General features: G+C 39.7%; 1 protein-coding gene across 2 annotated transcripts in view; it reads left to right on the top strand.

Moving 5' to 3' along the window:
• The window catches only part of CRACDL (CRACD like), a 101278-nt gene that overhangs the window by 58547 nt on the left and 19921 nt on the right, over positions 1 to 22810 (top strand). For both annotated transcript variants that reach the window (XM_068268186.1, XM_068268187.1), the window contains exons 3-8: positions 911 to 1079; positions 3798 to 3933; positions 7969 to 8118; positions 9836 to 9901; positions 19288 to 19527; positions 20872 to 22300. In XM_068268186.1, the coding sequence (XP_068124287.1) occupies positions 911 to 1079; positions 3798 to 3933; positions 7969 to 8118; positions 9836 to 9901; positions 19288 to 19527; positions 20872 to 22300 (2190 nt within the window). The remainder of the gene's footprint in view (positions 1 to 910; positions 1080 to 3797; positions 3934 to 7968; positions 8119 to 9835; positions 9902 to 19287; positions 19528 to 20871; positions 22301 to 22810) is intronic.

The following is a 22810-nucleotide window of genomic DNA, read 5'->3' as shown; positions in this document are numbered from 1 at the left end:
TAATTTATTTTCACTAATTTAATTAAAAAATTGAATTTTGGTAAATGACACAATTTTTTTTTTTTGTATTTATAAAAGTGACAAAATATGCACCTCTGTTCTCATGTTTTTCATTTTGCATTCATTGTTCTCCTAATTGAAGACTATTGCCATATTTATGAAAAGGCAAACAAATGTGTTCATCTAAAAATTAGGAAACCATTTTTAACACTTATGGTGGCCATACATGGTACAATTTTTTTCATATAATCTTACCGTTTCTATGTAATCTAAGGGAACTGCATAAGTTATCCTTTCAGTATATTTACTTAATTTACCCTTGAACTACATAGAACCACCATTGGTGTAGTATTGCAAAGTAAATAGCATGAGGAGAATTTCTCAAACAGTTGTACGCTACTATTTTTTTTTTCTCTGCTTTTCAGTCACTTTTAATATGAATCAAATTAGCTTTAGCTTGTCTTTTATTCTAACCTTTTTTTTTTCTTTTTCTTTTAATCTTCAGTTCATGTAAGTGGAGCTACTTTTCACTTTTCCTGTCTTAACTACCAACCAAAAATGTCTGTTCTGGTGATTAAAAGCTGTAAACAGATTTTGGAAAGAGACTGATTAGAGAAAACTATATTTCTTTCCACTTATAAATATGAACTGATAAGAAATGTTGTACTTTGTAAACAAGGTGACTCGTAAAACAACACCTGGGCTTTGGCAGTTGATCACTTACTATGCAAAATGGGCAGAGGGTGTGGCTTAACGCCCCAAAACAGGAAGCTCATGTTGCTGTGATCCTTGCTGTTTTCGGCTATATTCTGCATACAAATATGTTTAACTCATTTTAATTGAACAATGCTAGTGCAATAAAGCATGCTTACTGATAACTCCTTGTCTATTCTGTTTAATTTTTTCTCAGCCAAAAAAAAGTTTAAGTTTAAGTCCTTTAAAAAATTATTTGGAATAAAGAAGAGGAAAGAGACCCTTCCATCATTGGGAAACAGTGGTCTGAAACAGAGCCAATCGGCAAGTGATGTCACCATCCCGGAGTCCATACCAAATGAATATGATTCTGAGGATGATGTTGTGTAAGTCATGCAAATCATTTCTTCATCAAGCACAAATGTGTCAGCATTTCTTTATTTTCTTTATTCCCCTCATATGGTCTGTATGTTGTCCAAATGTAGCACCTCTGCTTCCCTACTCTGCTAAAGCGCCCATACATTTTCTACCCTAGTTCAGTGACTACGCATTGAGTTTATAACCCACAAGGAATCACTGAAGAAAAGTTTTAGAATATAGTTTGGTCAGTCTGGTATAGGATATAGTCTGGTCACCCAGGTTTAGCATACGAACCTGCAGAAAACAGAATAGCGACTATAGCCTGGTTGATGCTAAAATTTACTAAAATTTACTAAAATTGATGTACAATCGAGAGCAGCGAAGGAGTGACATTTCCATGCTGTCGCTTCAGACTACCTGGCTGCATCCTTAAGTTCCATTTTCTGTGGTTGACAATAGAGTTTTATTGAACACAAATCTGTACAGATAGCGGATCCCTCCCCTATCCTCTTACCGTTATCACGAGGCTGTCATGAAGGGGGCACAGATCAACTGACCTCTTCAACCCTTTTCCCTGTGCTGGTAAGAGAATATCTTGTACCAGCTCTTCTGAGCCTCACAACAATGATAATCTGTTGAAGTTGGAATGCTGGCCACAAAGGGTTATTTTTTCTCTGCAGCAGGAAAGGAGCTGATGCCCACCCTTGCTGACTGCCCCGTGGTTACTAGAGGTGTCTCTGGGTTACAGGAGTATTCCTAAGGGAATTTATCTGGAATCCCTACATCAAATATGAAAGTTGCGTGAGTAATGGCTTGGTCCCCTATTCAGCCTTACTAACAATCAAAACTCCAGTTGCATGAACTAGGGCTTTAGAAGCTTTTCAGCGTAAGACTGGATGCAATTATGTTATTTATTGTTTGGATGTGACAAGAGAGCATAGTTAAAACATAAAGAGAGCCCAAGGGAAACCTCGGGTAAGAAGAACTTAAGTAAGAAGAGGAAAGCCTCTATATCCTGTAGAGACTTCCTGTCTCCTCTTTGCTGTTCAACAGGACCCTCCAGAACATTGTGGCCGTGCTCCTCTTCTGGCAGAAGTGTGGCCATGCTGCACCTGCGCAAGAAGCGCTTGTGCCGGAAGAGGAGCATGGCCTGCTCTGGCCTGTGTTCCTTCCAACAAGCAGTCAGCAATGAGGGACTGGAGTACATCGTGGGAATTCTCTATAGGATCCAGAGGCTTCCCTCTTCCTGGGTAAAAGTATATGTTTTCGTATCCGAAGTTCGCTTCTGGTACACTTTAATAATCCATAGTGTCCATTATAGACATGTATGTGAAAGAACCGTCTTAGCTTGCTGCTTCCTGTTATTTACACTTAAATGCACATGACCTAGATCCTCATGATTTTTCAGGATATATGTGTTGACAAACTGCCATCAGAGCTACAGTGTTACGTGCTGTTAGTTGGGATGTTTAGGCACGGCCCCTCCTAGATGGAGATAATTAATTTCGATGCAGTGGGCGACAAGAATGTGGTGGGTGGGAGAAACTCCTTCCCGACCGCCTAGCGCCGATAGGCGTCGGGAAGGTGGCAGCCCCAGGACCGCATAACGCCGAAAGGCGTTAAGAGCGGTGCTAGGAGATTAGCGGGGATCACGCGCCATTGCTTATGAGAGAGGATCGTCCTGATTGGCTGTCAGGGGAGAGGAAAATTTAAAAAAAATTGAGAAATTGAGAAAAAAATTACAAATAAATTAATTTTAAAAAAAACTGTTGGCACCAGCAATCAGAGCCCACCAACTCTCTGTTGGTGGGCAGAAAAGGAGGGAGGATCAATTTGTGTGCTCAGTTGTGTGGCTCTGCAGCGAGCCATTAAAGCTGCAGAGCACTGAATTGTAAAAAATAGCCTGGTCACTTGACCGTGATGGTCTGGGGTGCCATGTCAGCTGCTGGTATTGGTCCACTGTGTTTTATCAAGGGCAGGGTCAATGCAGCTAGCTATCAGGAGATTTTGGAGCACTTCATGCTTCCATCTGCTGAAAAGCTTTATGGAAATGATTTCATTTTTCAGCATGACCTGGCACCTGCTCACAGTGCCAAAACCACTGGTAAATGGTTTACTGACCATGGTATTACTGTGCTCAATTGGCCTGCCAACTCTCCTGACCTGAACCCCATAGAGAATCTGTGGGATATTGGAAAGAGAAAGTTGAGAGACGCAAGACCCAACACTCTGGATGAGCTTAAGGCCGCTATCGAAGCATCCTGGGCCTCCATAACACCTGAGCAGTGCCACAGGCTGATTGCCTCCATGCCACGCCGCGTTGAAGCAGTCATTTCTGCAAAAGGATTCCCGACCAAGTATTGAGTGCATAACTGAACATAATTATTTGAAGGTTGACTTTTTTTGTTTTAAAAACACTTTTCTTTTATTGGTCGGATGAAATATGCTAATTTTTTGAGATAGGAAATTTGGGTTTTCATGAGCTGTATGCCAAAATCATCAATATTAAAACAATAAAAGGCTTTAACTACTTCAGTTGTGTGTATTTGAATCTAAAATATATGAAAGTCTAATGTTTATCAGTACATTACAGAAAACAATGAACTTCATCACAATATGCTAATTTTTTGAGAATATCCTGTAGTGTGAACAGTTTACTTTTTAAAATGTATGTTTCTAGATTCCTGTTATTGGTATGAATGCAGATAAGATAGAAGCTATAATAATTTCATGGGTCATTCCAGTGCTGAAGCTACTGTGCTGGGGAGCAGAGCCGTGTCACATGACAGCATCTTTATTCCAGAGGTTGTGCAAGAGCCTACCCGACCTGCGCGAGTCTTCTCACAGGAAAATGTGTCTGACCGTATCAAAGCTTTGCAGGTATCCTGTTACATTGCTTGATTGTAGCTTGGCTGTTACCCGAGGAAAGCTAACACATAGCTTAGATCTGAATTGTATTGACTGCAGTGGGTTTCACACAGGCCATACATCAACTTGCTTTTCAGGGTAGCTTTATTTCTTCAGAGTGCCCGAAGGGAAATGCTATGGTTAGGGATGGTCAATGAGATGCAAATCCTTTTGCATTCATACAGGATTATGCAAATTTTCAGTGCACATTTATGCAGCTTAAAAAAACTGACCAATTCATCTCCACCTTGGCAGGATTTGATTGGCCCCTTTTTAAGCTGCATATATTTGCACTGAGAATTCTCATAATCCTATATGAATGATTTGCATCTCATTGACCATCCCTAACTATGGTAAGCAGCGTTTGATAACACTGTGCATGTCATTTTTGACCTGTCTACCGCCCGTGCTGTTCAATAACAAGCGTCCGGCCAGTGGAAGGGAATGGCTGACTGACAGTGAATTCACTGCCTTTAATTGCCCCTGGAAAAGAGACTCAAGTCCTACTGAGAAGTTGACTCAATTCCCTTTCTGTTTTCCAGTGCAGCAATTGTTTAAAAAAGCTTCAGCTGTTATCAGGAAGCGTGTCTAGCAGCTTGTGGTATTTGGCTGGAATTCCTGAAAAGTAAATCGAAGGCACAACTCTTTTCTTATTGCTGTTTAGCAGACACTGGTTTTACTGGTACCTGCACATTTTTTGCGAAGATTTTATAAGACCCTTTACAGCCCATATGCAACTCACTTTTTCTTCTGAGTTTCCTCCTAGGTGATATTTTCACACCTTGCCAATAAAATGCCTTTTAATGGAAACCAGAGATGGTTTCCTAGCCCTTATTTATACTTGGGGCTTCCCCCGAACCGCATGAGCACTGGGGCTTCCCTTGCCGTCCTTCTCGGGCCCTCCATTCTGCCGCTATAACTCCCGGTAATTCGGGCAGTCGCAGGCTTCTGGACATGCGCAGCTCGGCAGTGCGTGCACCCCTCATCATGCTCCCATCCCCTGGAGTGTTCTGCACCTGCACAGTAGTACTGCACAGGCACAGAATGCTCCAGGGGATGGAAGCATGGCCTAGCCATGCATGCGCAGAAGGCAATGACTGGCAGTAACTGTCCAGATTACCGGGAGTCGTTGCGCCAAAACGGAGGGGTTGAAGAGGACGGCGAGGGAAGCCCTGGTGCTCATGGGGCTGGAGGAAGCCCCAGGTAAGTATAAATAATGTATAAATACTAACAGACTGCGCTAAATAGTAAAGATTCCTATTTAATTTACATATAAAATTAATTCCAATAAAATGGCATTTGATTGACATTCAGTTAATTAGAACGTTTGTCCTCCCTCTGCAGTAGGGAAAAAAGGCCATAATTTAAAACATATATTTGGATTAAAAATAATGTCTGAAAAGTTGATGAAATGCATGCATAAATTGATTATTCTGCATTGGACTGGTGTATATTCGCTTATTTCCAAAGAAAGGATGCACCTTTACGCAGATTCTTATATGTAGGTAACCTGATGCATGGCTTCCTTGTGGCAGGGAACACACTTGATAGTTTTCGTACGCGTTTTCTGCACAGAAAAACTGAGAACTCATGTTATTCAATGTGCTAGTGCAGTGTTTCTCAACATTTTATTGGTATGTACCCCTTTTAAAACCCTGTACTCACCAAGTACCCCCTAGCATAGTAAACATTATCACAAGTACCCCTTCACAAATATATATTTAATCGTAGTATATGATAATTTGGTTCTAAACAATTTCCAAGCATTTACTATTGCCTTTAATTAGCTAAAATACTAATTTGGTGTTGTTTAAATAAGATTTATCATTTTCTAAAACTCTAAAGAGGACCTTTAGAGGAGATCTAATTAACATGTATAAATACATTAGAGGGCAATATAATAGCTTGGCGGATGAGCTTTTTGTCTCTAGGCCTTTTCAAAGGACTAGAGGACATGAGCTGCGCATGGAGGAAAAACGTTTTAGCCATTTATTTAGGAAAGGGTTCTTTACAGTAAGAGTGGTTAAGATGTGGAATGCATTGCCACAGGAAGTCATTATGGCAAACTCTATACCTGCATTTAAAGGGGGCTTAGATGCTTTCCTTGCGTTGAAAGACATCCATGGCTACAATTACTAGGTTATGCCTAATGATGTTGATCCAGGGATTTTATCTGATTGCCATCTGGAGTCAGGAAGGAATTTTTCCCATTTGGGGCTAATTGGACCATGCCTTGTAAGGGTTTTTTCGCCTTCCTCTAGATCAACAGGGGTATGTGGGGGACGGGCTGGAGTTGTACTTTGTACTGGTTGAACTCGATGGACGTATGTCTTTTTTCAACCAAAATAACTATGTAACTATGTAAAATTATTATTCTTGGTTAAATATATGAAGCCCGAGTACCCCCTGGAACCATCAGATGTACCCCCTGGGGTACGCGTACCACACGTTGAGAACCTAGGTGCTAGTGCACACTTACTGTGGTGTTCGCACGCAGAAAAAAAACTGACATTCTGCATGATGACTCTGCACATTTTGTCAGTTTTCTCTATCAATTACATTTGCTGCTGTAAAAAAATGCTCGTTTTTTCCTGCATAGAAACACACTTGGTGTGCAGAAAAAATATGCAGAAAAATGCGCGCGGAAAACTGAAAGTCAAGTGTGTTCCCTGCCTGAATCCAATAGGGATTATGAACACTTAAGTGTGGCTCACTTAATCTATAAATATCGCATGCAATAGCCAAATTAATATGCTGGTATGAAGCAGTCCGGCATATGGGTTGCGTATGGTGTAGATGAAGTACTCAATCCCCTTGTTGCTGTCGGTATACAGCGGATTCGTCTTCCTGGGAGCCGCTCAATCCCACTCGCCCCGGCCGCGGCAGAGTGGGAGAGACTAGACTGGCTGCTACTAGATGGTACGCAGCATTGGGCAACTTGCTCGGCTCCCGTAGAGGGTAGGGGACGTTCTCACGCTGGTAAGCCGGTGTCCTGGAGCTCAGTCTCTGTTATGGCAATCTGGACCAGCGTTGCTCCGACACGCCTCCTTCCCCCGTGATGTGTGACGTCACACTAGAGTAGCCAATACTGACATTTCGTGAAAGTAGGCCTTCCTTTCTTAAAGGAGTTATCCGGGCTTTCAAAAGAAAATAAAGGCTACTTACCGGGAGCTTCCTCCAGCCCCAAGCTCCCAGGACCTCCCTCGCCGCACCTCTGCTCGCAGCCATTCGCCGGAGCTCCGTCCCAGTCCCCGGCGATGTCCTCTGTACTGCGCCTGCGTGAGCGGCGCTGTCAATCACCGCCACGTGGGCCGGAGCGGACTGATCCGGAGCGGATATTTATATATAATTTGCACTTTCGGGATTTGGGACATCCTATTATCAGACTCGGCTGCTGTTTTAACTGGCGCAACACTAACAAATATTTTTGAATTCAAGTAGAAATAATGGCCAGTGTACCCAGGGGCGTAGCAATAGGGGTTGCAGAGGTTGCGACCGCATCGGGGCCCTTGGGCCAGAGGGGCCCCGAAGGGCCCTCCCTCAACTTCAGTATTAGCTCTCTATTGGTCCTGTGCTCATAATAATCACTTCTATAGATACTTTGAATAGCAGTAATCATTAACAAACTGTTCCCCATCCCCTTCTTGCACCTCTGACACTGTAGTAGCCATTGGCAGGTTTTGGTGCGCTGTATCACTTGTTATGAATATAGTGCTTGTTGGTGGGGGCCCCAATGTAAAACTTGCATCGGGGCCCACAGCTCCTTAGCTACGCCACTGAGTGTACCATCTCTGCTGCAATTAAAGCCACCAGCAACCCATAAAATACTCAAAATAATTTTGACATTACTTTCTCACCTACTTCCTGGTACTATTTTGATAAGTTATTTTTGAAAGAAGTTGAAAAATTATCTACTAGGAGAAAAAAAGTGAATTGCATATGGGCCTTTATGTGTCTGCAAAAATGCTTATAAGAAGCGATCGCTATACATATGTCTGTATCTTACAGCTGAAAGTTCAGTCCAATATAAAAATTGGGCCACCCCCTTTTGGGCTGATGAGTAAGCGCATTGAAGATCCTGGAACCAGTTCTGAAGATGATGGTTTACCACGGAGTCCTCCGGAAATGTCTCTCCTACATGATGCCATCAGATCTAGGGTAAGAATCTATTCTGAATGATGATATACAGAATATGGCGATGATGATATATACAGTATATAAGATTATCTCCAGAATATTTGCCATTTCAGACATCCTAGACCAGTCTACCAATATCCTATAATCTTGATTATTTTTTTTTTTTTTTCTTTCTTTGGGGTCACTGAATTATATTACGTAGCCTTTTGTTCCAAAACATGGCAACCGTACAATGCGGAAATTAAGATATGTATCAATCATTCCAGCAAGTGATTGCATATGCATTAATAAGAACATGGGCACATTTAAAATGTTATGTTCAGTATTATTTTATGCTACAGTGACTTCCTAAAAACCCCACACTTGTGGTATAACTTCCAGCACAAATCTGGCCTCCTCTTTTCACTCACATGTCAAAAGTGGTCTTCTATTCCTTCACAGTTTGGCATCTATTTATCTAGCTTTGAATTTATTTATCGAGCTTTGTCAGTTGGCTATTGCAGGCATGTTTTGGTTTCTCCATTGTCTGATGATAACATTCTTGGCTACATTTATAAAGTGCACAGCATAGATGATCAACGAGATGGTAATTTTCCAAGTGGCTTAAAATGTTGCAGAATTCATTATTGGAATTAGACTAATCAACAGTGGCTACAACTGCATGTTATGGGCCCAATTACATGCATGCAATTTGCAAAGATAAAACTGCATCGTCCTAAAATAAGTACCTAATTATTTATGGTACACATTTTTTTTTAACTTTTTAATTGAAGTCTTTGCATGGAATAAGATAAAATGCAATGAATACGATGTAAAGTTCCACTGAGAAAGGTAGTATAGTAAAGTGCTAGATTATCAAGATAAGAGCATGAACCACCTGCCAGAAAGTTTGGTATTTTGTACAGCTCCATCATTAATGTTCATGAGCTAAAATAGGCTTCTGTGAGAACTGCAAACCCCTCAGGAACAGTCCCAAAAATTCAGGGTGCCATAATCTGTGAGTAAAGTGCACAGAGATCCAGAGCTTCTTTTCTTTGTCAGTGAAGCCATACCTCATTCTAAACGACTTTAGGTTTGGCCAAAAAGCACTTGTAAAAGAAAATTCTAAATTTACTTTGTTAAGGTGCGTACACACGCCGGACTGGAGGCAACGACGGGTCCGTCGTTACCTCCCGCTGGGTGGGCGTGCCAACGACAGTCCGGCGTGTGTACGCACTGTCGGCGGACTGATACGGCTGTTTCTGAGCGATCCGCCGGGCGGATCGCTCAGAAACAGCCGTATCAGTCCGCCGACAGTGCGTACACACGCCGGACTGTCGTTGGCACGCCCACCCAGCGGGAGGTAACGACGGACCCGTCGTTGCCTCCAGTCCGGCGTGTGTACGCACCTTTACTTACAGTTACTTCATTAACTAAAGTTACTTTAGCAAATCAAAACAAAACAAAAAAAAATAAATCCTTGATATGATTTTGACATTTCCAGCAGGTAATCCCTTATATGTTTTTTGGTAAGTTTTGTGTGCATTGGCTAGGCTTATGCAAAGTGTACTTTATTAAGCTTCTTTCTCTGTAGTGTTGCCCCCCCCTTCTACTTACTGTTGAAGTTAAGCAGTTAATTAATGAATGCAGTTTTAAATGTTGTGTGGCTATAGTAAGTGCTAGTAGTTATGATGATGATGATGATGATGATGATGATGATGATATTATTACTGATAATGTCTCACTCTTCTACATCCAGGGTTCAGACATCCACAGACATCACAGTGCTCTAAGCTTAGGTGGAACAGGGAGTGAAGATGAACAGGTAAAGTACTGTATTGGTTTTCAAAATATTGGCTTACAAGATTACATGAGAATTCTGCTAAGCAGTCCTAATTGACGTAGACCAGATAGGCATCTGTTCAGTTCAAGTACCATTTGGCCTGACAGGGCTTAAAGTTAACCAGAGTCGAAGCACCCTCGTGTATTTTACTATATATATCAGTGGGAACATTAGAGAAAACGCCTACCCTGCTCTCTTTCATTCTTCACTGCTTAGCCTGCTTGTTATCAGCCCTGATAAAATCCCTGACTGAACATTGTCTGGCTTTGCTCAGGAATCATTTTAGCTGAGCCAGAAAGGGGCAGGCTTGGGCTTGAAAAGATATCAGAGAAGACACTCAGTTATAATGATTCCTGAGCAAAGCCAGACTGAATGCTCAGTCGGGGATTTTATCAGGGCTGATTACAAGCAAGCTGAGCAGTGAAGAATGAAACAGAGAGCAGGGTAGGTGTTTTCTCTAATGTTCCCACTGATGTATATGGTGAAATACATGAGGGTGCTTCGTCTCTGGTTCACTTTAAATATTGGTCTTTCGGAAAGTCTTGAATCTCAACACCATTGAAGTTCATTGTGATGGGGCTTATTGTAAAATGGATGGAGGTGGAACATGGGGTAAAAACTTAAAGATCTCTTAATAATTTGAGGAACCCCAGAAATCTGCAACTTGACTGAGTATGAATACAGGAGTATATCAGTAAGGATGAGGATGGGGCTTTCATAGAGAGGGTGAATTTACCTGGATAACCTACTCTTCCTGCCATGCTCCACACTGCTGTATTCTCGACTTCCTGCTTCCAAGTGGACATTCTGGCTGTTCAGCAGGAGGTGTCAGGAGGATAAAGTGCAGTGTGAAACGTTGTGGCAAAAGGATGTTATCCAAGTAAATTAACCCTCTCTGCAGCTCCTCCCTCTGCATACATGAGCGGGTACAGTTTTCAGTCTCCCAAAACTGTGCTCTCTCCTCCGTATATATCAATATCCATTTTCATTTTCCATATATTATAGGGTTAAATACAAAAAAACAACTTATAATAAAAATTAATAAAAAAAGACACAACTAGGTCACAATGAACGTCTTTAGTCTTTGTAATGGACCAGCCATAACCAGCCACAATCACAGCCCTGCTGACAACACATAGAATAATGCGTGTGTTCCTTTGCTGATTATTGCTAGGGTTTATTTATCCTCAGTAACAAACCCTTCGGGTCTGGGCAGCTGATTTCTTCATTGGAAAAACTGCTGTTTGAGCTAACTGGACCTTTAAAACATTAATGGAAAAAATAATTCCTAGAAACATCACATTACAAAATGGTTTATGTAGCTAGATATACTTTGTAGCATTTTCAAAGGTGGACTTTCACTACTGTACTGTGTAGGTAGTGACTGCTATTACTACCCACCACATAGACGAGAAGTGCTACTGTATAGCATACTTATACAGTATACAGAGTGAAAATACAATACATCTACATAGACTGCACAACACAGCTGTCACCAAGTAAAAGTGAGCATCAGGTAGGTAGCCATAAATGCCAACAGGAATACTAGAGACCAATCCTTCCTAAAGCTCTAAGGGCATAGTCTCCCTGAAAAAGTTCACCTACGAGGAAAGAAAAGATTAGGGCTTCCCCAACTCAAAGTTCCTTAAAGCGGTAGGATCAGCCATACTATGCCAGGGAAAAAAAACACATATATAAGTAGATAAATACTTGATCTACTTACATAACACATGTATTATACTGTCCACGTTTTGATTTCAGTGAATGTTATATAGCAAATTATGAGAATTCTGTTCCTGGTGGGGGCCATGTCTTTTGCCCACAGTTAAAGAGAATCTGTATTGTTAAAATCGCTCAAAAGTAAACATACCAGTGCGTTAGGGGACATCTCCTATTACCCTCTGTCACAATTTCGCCGCTCCTCGCCGCATTAAAAGTGGTTAAAAACAGTTTTAAAAAGTTTGTTTGTAAACAAACAAAATGGCCACCAAAACAGGAAGTAGGTTGATGTACAGTATGTCCACACATAGAAAATACATCCATACACAAGCAGGCTGTATACAGCCTTCCTTTTGAATCTCAAGAGATCATTTGTGTGTTTCTTTCCCCCATGCACTGAAGTTTCAGGCTGCTCTTTTCTTCCTGCAAACAGCTTTGCCCTTGTTTGTAATTCCTCAGTATGTGAAAGCCCAGCCAGCTCAGAGGACGATTTATCCAGCTTGTAAAAGATAAGAGAGAAGCTGCTCTAATCTAAATAACACACAGGCAGTGTGCATAGAGGGGAGTTCATAGCAGAACCACAACACTGAAGAACTTGGCAGCCTTCCAGACACAGGCCGACAAGTCTGACAGGGGAAAGATACATTGATTTATTACAGAGACTGTGTTAGTAGAAAGTGCTGCAGTTAGCCAGAACACATTAGAATAGCTTTTGGAATTTGTAGGATGATAAAAAACAGGATGCAATTTTTGTTACGGAGTCTCTTTAAGGCTAACTCGTGATGTCATTTCTGCCCTTTACTTTTTTTCTTGTCTCCTCCAATCGCTGAGTCACCTCAGCCTTGCTTGTAAACACAAGTGAGTAGGGGATTAGGTTTCAGATAAGAAGCTGGCAGGGAAATAAAGGGAAGAGGAGGAATAGATTATAGATAAAAAGAACCCCCAGCATGCAATTATTTGGCACGACTACTAAAGGGCCAGTGTTCCTTAAGTATGTGATAACTCCAAATCATAACAGCAGAAAAAGTTCTGAATGCAGGATTAGCATCTTTATCACTTAATACACTCAGACCAGTTGCTGTTGAAATTTGATTTTTATGGTGACGATACCGCTTTAAGGCCCATGCCCACCTCACGATTTTGTCTGTGAATCTTCCGACGACTGGCAATTGTTTTTGAGCATTGAGCAATCGTTTCCATGATCTTGTGATGTGGGTATAGGCACATGATTAGGCGGACAACGCTTTGCGATGCCGTGATAAGGATCGTCACAGTGTAACAGATCTTTAAAGAAGAGCTGTCAGCTATACTATCTCATTTATACTTTTAACAAGGACTAAATCTACTGAAATGCAATCTCAAACAGGCAAAAAAAGTCTCTGAAAAAACTTTATTAACACACGTACAAAAAATAGAAAAAGTGGTTCTTCAGTATCACAATAGTGGGTCTTAAAAACACATTGGTTGGTTTGAAGCAACAATTGGTTGTAGCTTTGTGGGCATTTGAACTTCCCGTCTAGCAGCTCTTCATTACAGCCTTTGGGAAGGTCTAGTGCGTCTGGTGGGTTCAGATGCCCCCCATTTTTTGGCTCTTCGCCTGATTGGTTTCTTTTCTCTGGTTGAGCTACGCAGAATTGGGTATTACGGCCTGACGAAGGGCACATATAATTCTATACAAAAGCCCGAAACGAACATGTGTCGTTGCCTTGAAGTTCAAATGCCCACAAAGCTACAACCAATTGTTGCTTCAAACCAACCAATGTGTTTTTAAGACCCACTATTGTGATACTGAAGAACCACTTTTTCTATTTTTTGTACGTGTGTTAATAAAGTTTTTTATTAAAAAGTATAAACGAGTATCTGAGGGCAAGGTGGATTGCCCCAAAAAGGACTGTGTTCTTTGATCCTCCACAATACAAAGGATCGTATCCCAGAATTTGTTCTACAAAACAGCTATACTATCTCAGACAAGAAAAAAACACATATAAGCAGATGAATACTTGGTCTACTTATATAACATATGTATTGCACTGTCCAGGTTTTGATATTAGTGACTTTTCTACAGAAAAAAAAAAGAGAAAATCTTTCTTAGCATTTCCCATTTTAAGTGTGGTTATTTTGAAGTCATTTCTGATGCAATTTCCTCCCTTAGTCTCCTCTGCCTGATTTGACTGCCCTAGACTATAGGATGTGCATTGTATTAGGGCCCGTTTCCACTTGTGCGGTGGGAATCGCCGCGGTAAAAATTTGCATGCGGATGCGAATTTCGCATGCGGTTGTATGTGAATTTTCATGCAAATATGCATACTATTTCGCATGGATGGCGATGTATGCGAATTTAACCATGGCAGTGCCTGTGTGCTTTTCCATTGATTCCATGCATAATCACATGCGAATTCGCATGAAAATTCGCATACCGATGCCGCATGCGAAATTCCCTATTAAATACATTGTATGCGATTCGCATAGCGGTATGCGGTATGTGAATTCTGATGGCTCTGCCATGCAGATTTTTTCTGCACAGAAAAACGCAAAGGAATCCTGAGAAGTGGAAACAGTCCCATCCACTTGTATTGGCTATGCGAATTCGCGATAGTGGAAACGGGCCCTTGGCATGAGAAATATTGGCCAATCAGAAGAAACAGAGGTGTAGGAGGGGAAAACAGGAGGGAAATGGGCTTCAGCCAATCAGGCTGCATTAGTTAAGTCTGAGGGGAAGTACAGAAGCAAAAAAGGACAACCCAGTATGCCCTGCAACTTCATTTTTGTGTACCAAATTTTGTTTGTCCCAAATAAGTCAGGTAAACTGGGGAATGATAATTTATCAACAAGAAAAGTAATAGTGATTTTAACTTTTGGATTGCCTGGTTAGCAAGCTTATTACTTGATTACCAGATAAAAATAAAGAATTGATTTTATGCCTGACAGTTACTCTTTAAGATCCCGGACTCCTACACAAAGTGCGCAATCGTTTGAACTCTCGTTTGTGCCCATCGTGTGCTGTCGCGTGTTCTCGCGGGCAAAAATCTGGATTGGGGAACCTCGCTCATTGGGAGGTGTCGCTGTGAGGTTTCCCGATCCATGAGCATTTAGCTTTAGGACGCATACATGTAATAAAGTAGCCTGGGAAAAAGGGCACCGGATATTGGGATAGTAAAATATCTGTAAACTATACTGATAGTTTCCCATGACCTAACCCTACTCTCACACAGAACCCTTAGTCTACCAGTGTCTAACCCTTAAAGGGACTCCAAGCAGTGCAGAAACTATGGAAAGATGCACACCATTTTAAAGCTCTCTTTCTCCTCTTTCCAATGATATATAAACCGCCACCCTACGCCTTTTAGTTTTCGCTATTTTCGCGATTGAAATTGCCGCGGCCGCGATTTCGATCACGAAAATAGAGAAAACTAAAAGGCGTAGGGCAACGATTTAGGTGTCGTCAGAAAGAGGAGAAAGAGAGCTTTAAAATGATATCCATCTTTCCATAGTTATATTGTATTACACAGGGCGACTTGTTGTCAAAGTCAGCAGCTGCATTCAGCAGAATGGAGCTGCTGACACTGGGGAAAGTGTCGTCCTGTGTAATACAATATAACTATGGCTTGATGGATATCATTTTAAAGCTCTCTTTCTCCTCTTTCTGACACCTAAATCGTTGCCCTACACCTTTTAGTTTTCTCTATTTTCGCGATCGAAATCGCGGCCGCGGCAATTTCAATCGCGAAAATAGCGAAAACTAAAAGACGTAGGGTGGCGGTTTATATATCATTGGAAAGAGGAGAAAGAGAGCTTTAAAATGTTATGCATCTTTCCATAGTTTCTGCACTGCTCGGAGTCCCTTTAACCCGCACAACCCCCTCCCCGTTGTGCCTAACCCACTCCTAAAACTAAAGTACCCCTGCCACGATAAGCTTAGAGATAAGAGATAAGCTTAGAGAAGCCAATAAAATAGCCAGTGCCGGGCTGCCCACTATTCTAATTGCGGCTATAAATAGCGGGGGCAAAGCACTATTTTTACCTGTTTTGCCTTAGGACCCCTCAACTGCACAGAGACAATGGCCCCTGTGTGACTGCATTGGCAGCACGTACTGAAGATTGACCCTCTGCACCATTTATTTGAGACGTTTCATTTAAAGTTAATCTAAGAAACTGGGGCTTCAAATAAACAACCCCACTTTTACTATAACTACACTGTACATTGTACGAAAAACTTCTCCATTTTGTTCATTATGCATATATAAGCCTTAATTAACCTTAATTATTATATATGTATGTATGAATATATATAAATATATATATATATATATATATATATATATATATATATATATATATATATATATATATATATATATATATATATATATAAATATAAATATATATAAATATAAATATATATAAATATAAATATATATATAAATATATATATATATATATATATATATATATATATATATATATATATATATATATATATATATATATATATATATATATATATATATATATATATATATATATATATATATATATATATATATATATATATATATATATATATATATATATATATAAAAATATATATATATATATATATATATATATATATATATATATATATATATATATATATATATATATATATATATATATATATATATATATATATAAATATATATATATATATATATATATATATAAATATATATATATATATATATAAATATATATATATATATATATATATAAATATATATATATATATATATATATAAATATATATATATATATATATAAATATATATATATATATATATAAATATATATAAATATATATATATATATATATAAATATATATAAATATATAAATATATATATATAAATATATACATATATACAGTGGCTTGCGAAAGTATTTGGCCCCCTTGAAGTTTTCCACATTTTGTCACATTACTGCCACAAACATGAATCAGTTTTATTGGAATTCCACGTGAAAGACCAATACAAAGTGGTGTACACGTGAGAAGTGAAACGAAAATCATACATGATTCCAACCATTTTTTTCAAATCAATAACTGTAAAGTGGGGTGTGCGTAATTATTCAGCCCCCTGAGTCAATACTTTGTAGGACCACCTTTTGCTGCAATTACAGCTGCCGGTCTTTTAGGGTATGTCTCTACCAGCTTTGCACATCTAGAGACTGAAATCCTTGCCCATTCTTCTTTGCAAAACAGCTCCAGCTCAATCAGATTAGATGGACAGCATTTGTGAACAGCAGTTTTCAGATCTTGCCACAGATTCTCGACTGGATTTAGATTTGGACTTTGACTGGGCCATTCTAATACATGGATATGTTTTGTTTTAAACCATTCCATTGTTGCCCTGGTTTTATGTTCAGGGTCGTTGTCCTGCTGGAAGGTGAACCTCCGCCACAGTCTCAAGTCTTTTGCAGACTGCAAGAGGTTTTCTTCCAAGATTGCCCTGTATTTTGCTCCATCCATCTTCCCATCAACTCTGATCAGCTTCCCTTTCCCTGCTGAAGAGAAGCACAACCAGAGCATGAAGCTGCCACCACCATATTGGATAGTGGGGATGGTGTGTTCAGAGTGATGTGCAGTGTTAGTTTTCCGCCATACATAGCGTTTTGCATTGTGGCCAAAAAGTTCCATTTTGGTCTCGTCTGACCAGAGCACCTTCTTCCACATGTTTGCTGTGTCCCCCACATGACTTGTGGCAAACTGCAAACGGGACTTTTTATGGTTTTCTGTTAACAATGGCTTTCTTCTTGCCACTCTTCCATAAAGGCCAATTTTGTGCAGTGCACGACTAATAGATGTCCTATGGACAGATTCCCCCACCTGAGCTGTAGATCTCTGCAGCTCGTCCAGAGTCAACATGGGCCTCTTGACTGCATTTCTGATCAGCGCTCTCCTTGTTCGGACTGAGAGTTTAGGTGGACGGCCTGGTCTTGGTAGGGTTACAGTTGTGCCATACTCCTTCCATTTCTGAATGATCGCTTGAACAGTGCTCCGTGGGATGTTCAAGGCTTTGGAAATCTTTTTATAGATTAAGCATGCTTTTAAATTTCTCAATAACTTTATCCCTGACCTGTCTGGTGTGTTCTTTGGACTTCATGGTGTTGTTGCTCCCCCAATATTCTCTTAGACAACCTCACAGAGCAGCTGTATTTGTACTGACATTAGATTACACACAGGCGCACTCTATTTAGTCATTAGCACTCATCAGGCAATGTCTATGGGCAATTGACTGCACTCAGACCAAAGGGGGCTGAATAATTACGCACACCGCACTTTGCAGTTATTGATTTGTAAAAAATGTTTGGAATCATGTATGATTGTCGTTCCACTTCTCATGCGTACACCACTTTGTATTGGTCTTTCATGTGGAATTCCAATAAAAATGATTCATGTTTGTATCAGTGATCTGACAAAATGTGGAAAACATCAAGGGGGCCGAATACTTTTGCAAGTGTGTGTGTGTGTGTGTATATGTATGTATGTGTGTGTATATGTATATTATATATGTATATTATATATATATAATATATATATATATATATATATATATATATATATATATATATATATATATATATATATATATATATATATATATATATATATATATATATATATATAAATATATGATAATTAAGGTTAATTAAGGCTTATATATGCATAATGAACAAAATGGAGAAGTTTTTCGTACAATGTACAGTGTAGTTATAGTAAAAGTGGGGTTGTTTATTTGAAGCCCCAGTTTCTTAGATTAACTTTAAATGAAACGTGTGTATGTATGTATGTATATATATATATATACATATATATATATATATATATATATATATATATATATATATAAATATATATATAAATATATATATATATAAATATATATATATATATATATATATATATATATATATATATATATATATATATATATATAAATATATGTATGTGTGTGTGTGTGTGTGTGTATGTATGTATATATATATGTGTGTATGTATGTATGTGTGTGTGTATGTGTGTGTGTGTGTGTATATGTGTGTATGTGTATGTATGTATGTATGTGTGTGTGTGTATATATATATATATATATATATATATATATATATATATATATATATATATATAGGTATATATATATATATATATATGTGGGTATATATATATCTGGGTATATATATATCTGGGTATATGTATATGTATTATAATATAGAATATATCTCTCTCCTATTATACTGTGTGCTGTATATTTTACACTGCCGTGCTGTAAACACTACATAGAGCATTACGTCATCATTACCATTCAGCTGAATACCCTGCTGTGCTACCTCAGAGATTGTACTGTAAACAGTTATAGGCTCCACACTGCTCAATAGTGCACAAATCACGCATCCTAATAGATTTGCACAACCTTCCACTGGGATTTCCCTCACCCCAAGTCTACCCATAGTAGATTGAGTTCATCTGTAAAATCCGTCCTGTCTATTTCTGTACCTTGTCTGTCTTTGTATGATTTTGTATGTGTTTAGTAACCCATCGCCATTACAGTATGACACAAATTGACATTGGCATAGAAAAATCTGTTTCCACTAAATATTCCATGTTTGTCTATCTAGATTTCATCTGATACCTCTTCTAGACCTCTATCTCCAGAGGAAAGTGAACGGCATGGTGCATCCTCGTTTTCCCAGGAGAGGAGAGACAGTGACACCATCTCACCAACCCTCCTCTCGCCGTCAGCAGATTTCAGTACTCCAGCCCAGCCTTCTACTTTCCTAGATAACTCTGCTGCTAGACATAGGCTTTCAGTGAGGCCCAGAAATCAAAGGGCAAGCCAGGCGAGAAGACCTTCTGCGGTAATTTCTGACTTTTTTGTTTTGTTTTAATACTGTTGTTAGTGCATTGGTAGGGATTTCAAGAATTTGTAACTGTTGGTACTACAAAAAATGCAGGTACCACTGTGTCCTTGTAATTCACCTTGTCCAGTTTTACCAGGTCCATGTAGTAGAATGGTAATTTGCCTGAATGTATTTAAAGCAGGTGGTTTAGATTGCCCCACACACTACATAGGTGTGGTAAGATTGTACAATCAAAATTGTTTATTTAGTGGCCAACTTAAGGTCAGTTACACAACATCCCAGAAATGCCCCAGTGCTTTATCAACTTGTGGCACTGCTTATTAATGACATCATTTCAATGTATGTGTATGAAATTGTATACCATATATCACTGAGGATAAGGCCACCAAATGTAGGATTCACTCATTAGCTGTCACCACACCCCTCCTTCCCATGTGTTGCCATAGCTTCCCATGCATTGTGGCATGCCGGTGAATGCAGAGCACGCATTGGAGAGGGTGATGATAAATGCATAGCTACCTCTCCTCACACCAGCTTTAATGTTCTCTTCTGAACTAGTCACTAGAGCTCCACGCTTACTACCATGTGTCTGCAGTAAGCCTGAAGCTCTAGCGACCAGTTCTGAAGCTGCCGGCAACACTCAAAGATGCAAGCTGGAGCAAGGAGAGGTAACCATGCATTCCAGCATGTGCTCTGCGTAGAGCCTCCGTCACATATATATCACCCACAGATAAGCCAACCTCCCACTTTATAACCAAAGCGTGGGTGTAAAAAAGCTGGTTTATCCGCAATGATATATGATATGTTTGTTTAGTTTATGGCTGTAAAAAAAACTTGTGACTGCAGAGCATCTCCTGCATATTTCCAGTGAACTAAAAATTACTTTTTTGTTTCTTAGTGCAGGAAAATAAACAATCTGGGAGGACCATGAACCTTGCAGGCTGCAGTTTTGCAGTCTTGTTCACAGCATTCTAAATATTTTATTTGTGTTTTTTTATTATTACTAATGTACTTGAAAGGATGTGCTGGCAGATACTGCAGACCCATTGCCAACAGTCAGCATTATGTTTGTTTATATACCGTGCTACTGCTCCCGTCAGCTGCTGTTTGGGGCTTTGCTGTGGTAAATGACCTGACCATTCATTTCATTGGAGAGGTTGTCTGCCATCCACTGCTCGAAATGGCGTAGCTTGGCGGGAGTGTGGTGTGCCAAGTAAATAGACTGATGTGAGTGCCAGGCCCTCTCGTACCTGCATCCCAGGGAACTTGACTACACTTCTATTTTCATTTTCCAACAGTTGATTTGGAGTGTAATTATATATTCAATTGTCTCTTTGCCAGGCATTCCAGGAAGACTCTGAAGGTAGATTAAACAGTATGGAAGAGGAAGATACTACAGCACCCAGTCTGGAAACCGCAGATGATAATGCTGACATCTTGAATCATAAGAATGTACCTAAAATCACGGACAGCAGTCCAGGAATAGATTCTATATCCATTAAATTCGTAGAGGATAAAAGTGAGCTGACAACGGAGAGAGAACCACAAACTCCTGTAGAAATGCAGAAGCCGTCGCTCGAAGTGGGTACAGATACCACAAAAAATCTGCAATCTGGAAACATTGCGAGGGCTTCAGCCACAGTACTGAGAGAAGAGATCAAAGTTTCTGAGGAACCCATAGGCAGGTCAAAACCAAATAAAAAGACCTCAAGCGATGTGGTGACTATTGTGAAAGATGTTGGTCCCATATCTCCTTTACCCAGTCCTGAAAAACCGCTAATTAAAAATGTAAATGCCCCTGGTAATAGTAATGAAAAGTCATCAAATTCACAGCAAACACCTGTCCCCGTGTCAAGGACTACTACTCCATCTTCTCACTCGCAGGAGACCCCACTTAGCAGAAGTCGGGCACTGAGACTTTCTATGTCTGAAAGGAGTCAGAACACCCCTGAGCAGTCTCTGTCTGATAAGGAAAACAAAAAGTCTGGTAGTAGTGTAGATAAAAAGGATGAAAGTTCTCCCACAGAAACAAGTACTCAAAGGAAATTCTCTGTGTCATCTGCCTGGGAAAGGCCACGGACTAACAGTTTCACACAGAAGGCACATGCTGAAGGTGATGTTCTAAAAAACACAAAACTGTCTATTCTCAAACCGGGTGTGTCAAGAACTGAGACCATGAAAGAGGACAAAAGTGCTGCAGTCCACTCTGATATAAAGCCATCAGGTAGGAAAAAGGAGGCCTTAGCTGACCCTGAGACTTCACCATCAGAAAAAGCCATTTCTAGTAACATTACCTCAAACCAGAGTGCAGTGCCAACTGCCAGTGATTTATCTGTGACTACAGACTCACAAGCAGCTACTGAGGACAAGAACCCATTTGTTAAGTTAAGACCCACTTCTCTGTCCTCAAGAAACAGGGATGGCATAAATCCAGTATCCACCACAGTGAAGAGACACAGTGCAGAGCTTAAACAGGAAAAAACAGTATGTTTACCATCCTCCAAAGATGAAATAAGTGAAACCGGGCCCACAGACCTCCCTGTCAGCCCTAAAAGTGATATGAAATGTAAAACTGATTCCGCTGAAGTACCGCAAGCAAAACCACCACTACCCAGGAAGCCTGTACTGCAAAATATTACAGTTTCCGACAACAACTTAAATAAAGAAGAGGCCGAAAATAATTTCACTGAGGAAAAGAAGTCAAAATCACCTGAGTTGAAACCTGAAGTAAAAATACCAGAGAGAAGACAGAGCGTGCACAAAACTATAGGTAAGTGTTTGTAATTAACTTGCACATGTGTCTCAGTTGAAACCAACATTACTATCAACAGTGCTGCTTCTGAGTTGCAGCATGTTTGTTAGGGGTGGTCAAGAGGATACAAATGATTTCCAAGTTGATGCAGTATTATGCAATTGTATGCAGCTTGAAAATGGACTAATCGAATTCTGCCAAGGTGGGATTTGATTTGTTTATTTTTAAGCTGCATTAATTAGCATACTAAATTTGCACAATCCTGTATCTACTTGGAATTATTTGCATCTCACTGATCAACCCCAGTGGCTGTATCATGCTGGGTAGTGTCATGACAGCTGAGCGAACCAACAGATTTCTCTGTATACTCCTATTTGGCTACTTTTTTTTTCCAGAGCAGGTGGCTTTCCAAGCACAAGTGACTCATTCAACCAATTTCATTTAAAGGGAACCCTAGGTGAGAGGGATATGGAGGCTGACATGTTTATTTCCTTTTAAATAATGCACATTACCTGGCTGTCCAGCTGA

Source organism: Hyperolius riggenbachi, chromosome 2 (genome assembly GCF_040937935.1).
Source record: "Hyperolius riggenbachi isolate aHypRig1 chromosome 2, aHypRig1.pri, whole genome shotgun sequence".
Lineage (NCBI taxonomy): Eukaryota > Metazoa > Chordata > Amphibia > Anura > Hyperoliidae > Hyperolius > Hyperolius riggenbachi.
This window is presented reverse-complemented; position numbering and strand designations above follow the sequence as displayed.